At 45.6% G+C, this 8,645-nt stretch overlaps 1 protein-coding gene across 1 annotated transcript in view; it reads right to left on the bottom strand.

Annotated features, from left to right (window-relative positions):
* LOC144109686 (uncharacterized) overlaps nt 1-8,645 on the bottom strand; it is a 166,862-nt gene that overhangs the window by 89,256 nt on the left and 68,961 nt on the right. Inside the window, exons 9-10 of the mRNA XM_077642486.1 lie at nt 4,119-4,458; nt 1,027-1,116 (exon numbers count right to left, since the gene is read on the bottom strand). Of these exons, the coding sequence (XP_077498612.1) occupies nt 1,027-1,116; nt 4,119-4,458 (430 nt within the window). The remainder of the gene's footprint in view (nt 1-1,026; nt 1,117-4,118; nt 4,459-8,645) is intronic.

Raw genomic sequence — 8,645 nt, 5'->3', positions numbered from 1 at the left:
AATCAAACCATGCACGAGTGATCACTGCCGGTTTTAAAACAGCATAAAAATACACTTTGTATATGAAGCCGCTAGCACGTCGCATGCTGTCGCTAATAAATCGCGCACGCAGCACTCTGCACAAGCGACCAGGATGGGGCGCCAGTCTCCATACCGTCCGAAGCAGCACACACGGAGCGTTCACGTCACGAGCGCAGTATACGCGGCGATGAGCAAGCGGGACGTCAGGCCCGCCTGCTCGATGAATGAACAGAGGCTCACCACTGTACTGTCGTGGGTTCTCACTCTACCGCGCAGCCACAGGAGCGTCTGGGCACTGTCCGGGATGATTCCCAGCTCCCTGTACGCAGCGAGCATCTCGCGACGCGGCTCTGCGAAAGCGGCACAGCGCAGGAGCCCTTTCCCCAATGTATCCTCTGCGTCCTAATAACTGTACGCGTCTTTGAGGGAATGTCTGTAGCGCACCTGCCAATAAGCTCAGCGTCATCATCATCCATAGCCTGACTACGCCCACTGCACGGCAAAGGCCTCTCCCATGTCTCTCCAATTAGCCTTGTTCATTGCCATCTGCGGCCACTGTGTCCCTGCAAACTCATCCGCCCACCTAACATTCTGCTGCCCCCTACTACGCTCGCCTTTCTTGGAATCCAATCCCTTACCATTAAGCACAGTGTAGGCACCCCACAATATGCATTACTGTCATTTATTAGTTAACCGTGAGCCCACCATGAAAAAAAAAATTACTAATGACCATCCTAAAAATGTTGCGAATGCCAGCCATAGCTGTTTTTGCACCTCTCTTAACTTGCGATCACCAAAGCCAGTGCAACCATTCGCAGCATCTTTAGCGTGCTCTTTGCTATATTTATATATCTCAATCGAGCTGCGCCAGTTAGTGCAGGTAGATGCCAAGTATCTCCCACAACGAAACATTTTTACGAAAAGCACGATGCATTTTGGGGTCATGTGAGTTAGCCCGGCGATACAGCCGCACAAGGAAAATAGCAGAATTCTTGCACAGCTCACCAGTGAGGCACAGAGGGGACGACTCTACGAGGCCGACTTGGCGTTCAGAGGAGAAACGGAATCTTCCTTCGCTTGTGCTATCGCAGTGCACTGTGATGGGAAAAAGTAAAAGTTATGCACTAAACTGCGTCGCAGTAAACGTTATCGTAAAATCACTTAACCTGGTAGCATATCTAAAGACAAGGTAGGCATGAAAACAAAAGTTTGGCCGGGATACAACAAAGTATGCGAAAGGTTCTACAGCGCTAGCAGTTAGTGCGACACTGCGCCGGTTTGCATCGTCCCGAACCCATAACGTGAGCATCAAGTCACCGATGAGCACAGGTTGGCGCAGGAAGGAGCGACAGCTCGAGGATTAAGAAGTTCACTCCCAAGCATCCGAAGCCTCCAGACGCAAGAGATAGACAAAACGCGATTGTGTGACTCGGCTGTTTGAGCGCCAATTCAACGCCAACCCGTTAGGCTTTGCTTGTTTAGTCTTCAATAGGCTCTCAAAGTTGGTGCAAGTTTCACCGGCATCTGCATGCGCTTCCCTCGTGTCGCTGATGTATAACATCAGACGGTTAAATGAAAACTCCATCCAATTTTTTTTGCCTTATCTAGCCTATTATATCTTTGTTTTCAGTAAAAGTAGTCTCTTACAGAACGATAATGTACCGATAGAGGCCGACTTTGATTTGACCTCAGTGTCCGCTTAAGCGGTCAGTGGGCGCTGAAATGGACAATATATTTGATGGTCGTCTAGAAATTTTTGTTACCTTTTTTCCTTGGTAAATCCTTCGCGAACGTTGAACTCTTCAAGGCTTATTTGCTTTAAAGGAAGTAGGTGAAAGACATTATCATCATCAGGCTCACTACGCCCACTGCAGGGAAAAGATCTCCCCCATATCTTCCGATTAACACTGGCGGGATACTCATATGGCCTAATTTATCACGACAATGTTTACTGTAATTAGCTCGCGTAGGTCTACATCTCGCCATATTTAGCTACAGAGAGCACAGCAGAAGTAGCGCCTTAGATCAAAAGTGCCAATATAATTTATCCTTGCATGTAACAATTAATTGGTTTTCGCAGGTCCTTGCTATCGGTCTCCACGTCCTTTCTTTCCTACCATCGGTTCTATTGGTGAACCTAATTACCTGCGGCAGAGAGCAAAGCAGCACCGGCTGTCGTGGCTCTCCCAGCGTTGTGACGCACGCAGCGTGTGCGGTCCGCACTAAGCTGCGCATGAACGACACCCTTTGTACAGAGATACCTAAGCCCCCACGGGGGAAGTAGCACCATTTCACGGAATGCTTCATATCAGGTGAGTGCACTACAGAAATCAAAAGAAGGAAAATGTAGGCGGGGGCGGCCAAAAGCGTATTTGATATATAAGGAAGACAAGTGTTCGTCGCGACGCGCGGGACACGAAGTCCAGAATTATTGGACATCACTTTTAATTATGACGCAACCGTGGAATATTACAAGCTACTGTTATGGAAATATGAAAGAAAATAGTCCATTCTTCGCATGCGTAGCAGCATCTTTTTTTTAATCTTTGTCTATTGCTAACATGCAGTAGTTAAAATTGCCTCAAGAACCAATGGAGAACGTTTTTCTCGACAGCAAAAACGTTAATAGCAAAAAAAGCAAGCCTTAAGAAAGGAGATCAGGGGATATATTGATTGTTGTAGTGAAATCTTATGATCAGATGGCGGAACCAGCTGAACTTACGCAGGACAAGGCAAAGAGGCACACGCATAACACCAGCAACGCAAACACAACGCCGCTAGAGTTGTGTGTGTGCCTCATTGTCTAGTCCTGCGTCAGTTTAACTGGTTCCACCATCTGTGCACTGCGAACCAACTAGCCAATAAACTTGTTCTATTCAAATGTTATATATAAACAATGCTTTTATAAACAACTTCCCGTTGAAAAATCCACTTTTCCGCAATTTTTGTTAATTTTGGAGGTCACTGAAAGAGGTCATTGTCCTGTAGTGTACTGAAGTGGGTCGATGATGATTATAATGGCAACAAAAGCCCGGTTAGCTATTTTCAGGCTGAAGTTTAGCCTTCCAGTCAGGCAGGATTTACTCACTTCGTTCAGCATACGGGCAGTTTCAAGATAATGCTCGAGCATTGTTACATGTCATCAGCTAATCTGTCCGAGGTTGTCTCACCAAACCCACATGCACGATAAAGCAACAAGGCAAAGCAGGAGGAACAATGCACGACTGGTGGGAAACTGCAGGATTCAAACCTAGGCAGATACTCGATGCCCGCGTTACGAAATAGGTTTTATGCGCCTGGTAACAACGGTCAATGCGTGCCGCTGCAAACTGAAGGCTACAAGAAATTAGTGGTAATTGCACATAACGCAGTGACTTGATATTGTGGTTTTAATGATAGCCCCTGGGGACGGAAAATTTTCAGCATTTTATCGATCAGCTAAAAGACGACCGCACATTATTTGGCAATTTAGTCGTTTGACATTCTAACAACAGAGCTTCAGAGTCATCTCGACCACCATCATTATCTTCCCTTTTCTACGAATAGGTTATTAATCCTTAATGCCAGTAGAAACCTTCAGTCGCAAACACAATGATTAGGTAGCATCATTGCTTACTTTTTTACCATGTGTGTACAACTGCTGCTTACACTGACATGGGCGCCAAGGAAAAAGAGGAAAATGGTGTGAAATAGTTGGGGGTGTAAGGCCACTGAGAGATGACATTAAATTTTAAGCAACGACCTTTGAGCAATGCCGCGGCATGATGGCTGCTGTGGATCTCGAGGATAGTTTACAGAGACATCCAGATCATATTCTTTTTTTTTGCTTTGATGAAAGCATAAGCTCTCTTAGTCATTCGTTCGGGATGTCACAAAATGCTGCTATTGGTCGCTGAAGACGAGGCTGCCGGCCGAACTAAAGAACGTTTTTGGCCGCACTTACAACATCAGCAAGGCTGCTGACACATTTATAAAGGAAATGTTAGTATTTGGCGCCATTTATGTGCTACACATTGGAAGTAAGCATAGAAGGCTCTGCAGGTGCCTAGCGTTACAAACAGTTCAGCGATCTGCTTTTAAATAAATAGACTACTTACAGACATCAGTAATTTTCACATCCAGTAATAGGCTCCGCAGAGCAATGCTTGCGTTGGTGAAGTCAATCAGTGTGCCATTGCCTTCGGGGACAGAGAAAAGCTCCAGCTTCTTATAGTAAAGAAAAAAAGAAATTTCTAACGATTCGCTGTCCTTTCTGGAAAATGAAAAAAACAATGTAAACATGTGGGAGGAAACGTGAAAAAAAAACAGATTAGAACAGCATGCTGTATCTAACCGATGGCGAGCAGTATTTTCAAAGCTCCGTTCATGTAACAACTTCGGATGCAGTGAAAGAAGAGTAAATGAGAGTAAACATTTGGTGGCAGCATAAGAACAGCCCTTTTACATAATTTAACGAATCTTTATCATTCTTGCGAAGTATATATAAACATAATTCATAATATATCTGCACTTCGTGCCGTTTCACAAAAGTATGTTCATAATATTAACTCATGTATTCATTATTACCGGTAAGCTGGCCAGCTAGTGTAGCTGCTCAGCTACATGCCTACATCAAGAGGCAGAAAAAAATAAATAAACGTGCTCTTATGGTCACACGTGTCTGTGAGTATTAATGTTGGTGTAAAGAAGATTTGAATGCAGTTGTATATTTACGTCAGTTACGCTTGTGATTTGGCACTTACTCACCCGCCCGTCGCTGAAGATCCCTGTTGCCAAGGGGAATATACTTTGAACTGACAATTTTTTAATCTCTATATGCGTGTTAAAGTTGATTGAGTATTGGCTTCACCCTATTTGAAATTCTTTTGAACGGCACATGTAAGCTGTTTATATATACTACGTGTTCGATCAAAATTGAAGCAAAATTTTTAAAAATAGGATTTTTTAACGTATGAAGTCGGCTTCTGCGGCACAATTATACCTGAAGTGGAAAACATCAGAGAAGAAGTGAATAATGTTAACTAGTTAGGCAGCTGAGTAATTTCTGATAACTAACTTTTAACTATTACAAGTAAGCACCTTTTGGCAATTAGATATATTACGCCCACAGTTAACACACAATTAAGTGTTTATACTTTAGGAAACACGATCGCCTTCTGCGCTGTGGGTCTACAAATTTTTGCTACGTAGCTCCAAAATATATGCACTTTAGAAAAGCATGCAACCAAAGAAACCCCTCCAGTGCACGTATCTTGTCGAAATAGCGAAAATTTGTCGAACCGCAGCATTAAAGGTAATCGCGTTCTAGAAATTCTAAACGACTGACATGGCTATTACTAAGGACCGGCTACACATGTCTAAGTTCAACCAGCTGTCCAACTGCAAGAGTTGAGAGATAAGTATCAGAAAATTGGTAATCGCGTGACCAGTTAGCATTATTCGCCTGTTGTTTTTTTATCGCACAGACGGTTGTAAGAGGCCGTCTTTATGCCTCGAAAAGCCTATTTTTAAAAATGCTGCAACATTTTCTCTGAAACATCTGGTGTATGAACTATTTTGCTGCTAAACATAAAGGGTACTGCGCATCGGTCATATCACAGCAGTGAGCAAATTTTGCTTCAGCGAAATGCGAAAACATTTGAGCGTTCATCAGGCCCTTTATTTTGGTATCACCGGAAATATTACCTGGTCAGATTAGTTAAATGTATGCCATTGTCAGCCTATCAATGTTGGCATTCGCCTAGGCTCTCTCTCCTGTGCAAATTTACTGTTTCTGACTAGTAAAAGCTAAGAGAAATGTATGAGCAACATTTGTGGCATAGCAATCTGTAAAGCGGAATATCATAGCACCGCATATCATATGCACTTTCCTACCTTGCTTCGCTCATTGCCTGGGCCTGTTAATTTCACGAGGACTTATACATGTGATATTGGCATGGATGCGAAGACAAGTAACTTCTTTCGGGACTGTGAATTGTTGTGGGAGGTTTTACTTCCGGATGCTGCTTTACAAATCTCCCCAAATTAATGTTTTGCACGAGTCTGGAGTCACTGTCCAATAATTACAGCGCTAATGAAATCTGCGTGTCTTCGGAGCTCCTTGCGCAAACCTAACCGCATTCATGCGCTGGCATTCGGGATATCTTCGCAGTGACTATTACGTAGCCTGCCCTTCAACGCAGTAAAAAACGAATCGTGCAAGCTGCGAAATTTCGGTGGCTGTTTCACACCCCTCTCAAACAGGAACTTTCAGTGTAATTTTCTACAAGTGACACTCGCACTTCGTATCACTCGCGAAGCTACACGCGATTGTCTTCAGTAACACTGGCTGCAGAAAGCACTCGCTTCGTAGCGAGCTCGACGAACTCACTCGACTCGGTGGAAACACTCTTTACACGTGCTGTACACTGGAGTATCAGGTTTCCTGGGCGGCTGAAATCCCTGTACAATTCCAGCGTGATCTTATTTTTGGGGAGTATTTCGGACTAGTGCTGGCGCCCTATAGTCTACTAGAGCAAAAAGTTACGTCATTTGGTGTAGTGATATATTCAGGAAAACTTTGCGCAGATTAACACCGGACGGATGGGAGAAACACGCGCACACATACAAGCGTGATTTTTTTTTGCAATTCTTTTCCAGTGTCCGATGGATGGCCCAATAGCTCCTAAGAGTATTGCAATGTCTGGAAGGCACAAGCCCTTCCGCGGCGAAAATGCATAGAACCTTGCTCTGCAAGTAGCAACGATTATAAGACTGCAACAGCGCGTGGACTGTTCCACAGGTGGAGAATTACATAGAAAAGTGCCCAATGGAGAAGAAATGAGGCTTAGTAGAGCAGAAAGTTGGGCCAGGTGGTGTAGCGACATATTCAGGAAAGCTGTGCGCATTTTAACACAGCACGGAAAGGAGACGCACGCACACACACACGAGCGCGACTCTCTAGCCACAGCAGGTGTGCTCTCACCATCTGTGCAGTCTGTGCACACACCTACCGGGCACTACGCCGCTTTCAGCACTGCACTTAATCCGTTCTATCCCTAATATATCCGGCCGCCGCGGTGGCTCAGTGGCTGTAGCGCTCGGTTGTTGATCCGAAAGACGCGGTATTGATCCCGGCCGCGGCGGTCGCAGTGCGATGGAGGCGAAATGCTAGAGGTCTGGCTGCTGTGCGATATCAGTGCACGGTAAAGCCCAGGTGGTAGAAATTACCCGGAGCCCTCCACTGTACGGCGTCCTTCATAGCCTGAGTCACTCTGGCACGTGTAACCCCAATAAAACCAAAACCCTAATATATCCTCCCGTAGTTCGTCGTGTCTTCCTTAAGGAAACACCGGTCGTGGACGAACAGGTGCAGCGGCTTTGCCTTACGACCATGGAGGAGACGCGGCCATTGGTAGTAAGTCTAGTAGGCAACTTTGTTTAGGACGCAAATTAATTGTCAAAACAGGTGCATCGACAGCACGTTACTAAAAAAAAGTGCATTTCGAATGTTACTTTTTCCACCGTGCAGCACCGTGTTACTAAAGTGACACACGAAGTGAAGTGCACTCGCTCGAAGTGACACTAAATTCGTCCGTCTGACGACCGTGTAACTATAGCACCTTGGCGAGGCAGGCAGTGCTGCTAAAGCGGGTGAAATGACGAACAAAAACATAACTCTCGTTAGGCAACAGTGACACAATATATTAGTCCCGAGAGCGTAGCAGTATCCAAATGCATAACGACGTGCCCAATTGACAAAACTGGGGTTGTGTGGTCGCGTGCCAGTCCACTGTTTCTTGATAATCCGTGCTTATTTCAGGTGGCGGTTGCCGATTTTAAACAATTCTGGGCAGAATCGGTGCGTTTTAAGCCGCATGTTATTCATCCTTCACCGGTACATGTTTTAACACAGTAGCGTTAAAGGCCCCGTTCTCCAGAAAATCCGATGTCGGTGTTGTCGACGTCAGCAGCGGCGTTACGAGCAAAAAATCACGTGCATGGCACTGGCAGGGGGTCCTCATAGAGCAACCTGGGAGGCAGGTTGGCCGAGGTCATGTGACCTTGCGGCGTCATCACAACATGCCCACCGGATAGCGAGAAAACTGCCCACCGTGAAAGGGCGCAGTTAAATTAATGATTGGTCACTCACGAACAGCAACCTGGGGCGCACAGGGCCCAGCACTGGGGCACCTGCAATCGCAGGGCAGTGGCTTATCGCTCAACATCTGCAGCACTGCGCCAGAGGGGAAGGAGGACTCCCAGGGATCTGTGAATGTAGAGTACAGAAAGGATTTCTGCATACATGAGAATTAACGCTACGCTATCATTTCATACCCTTAAGGCGCATACCTAAGTGTCCCCTCCAATTTTTTTCTTCGGGAGAAAACTCTCCGTAAACTTGGAAACGAACGACCGCCACATATGTTTCCACGAGCGCCGCCGGCTGCCAGTGTCCACACTATACCGATGCGACGGTGTCGCCACCTTTAGGTCTTTCTTGTTGTAGCTGGCGCTTCGATGTAGCGCTCAACACATTAAACAAAAAATCATTTACACTCAAGGTGCAAAAAAAATTTAATAATTTCCCGCACTTTCGGGTTACAGAGAGTGGCGAACAGGATGTAGTGCCTGACAGTTGAAGA

Source organism: Amblyomma americanum, chromosome 11, assembly GCF_052857255.1.
Source record: "Amblyomma americanum isolate KBUSLIRL-KWMA chromosome 11, ASM5285725v1, whole genome shotgun sequence".
Classification (NCBI taxonomy): Eukaryota; Metazoa; Arthropoda; class Arachnida; order Ixodida; family Ixodidae; genus Amblyomma; species Amblyomma americanum.
The sequence above is the reverse complement of the archived record's forward strand: the minus strand, read 5'-3'. Positions and strand labels throughout refer to the sequence as shown.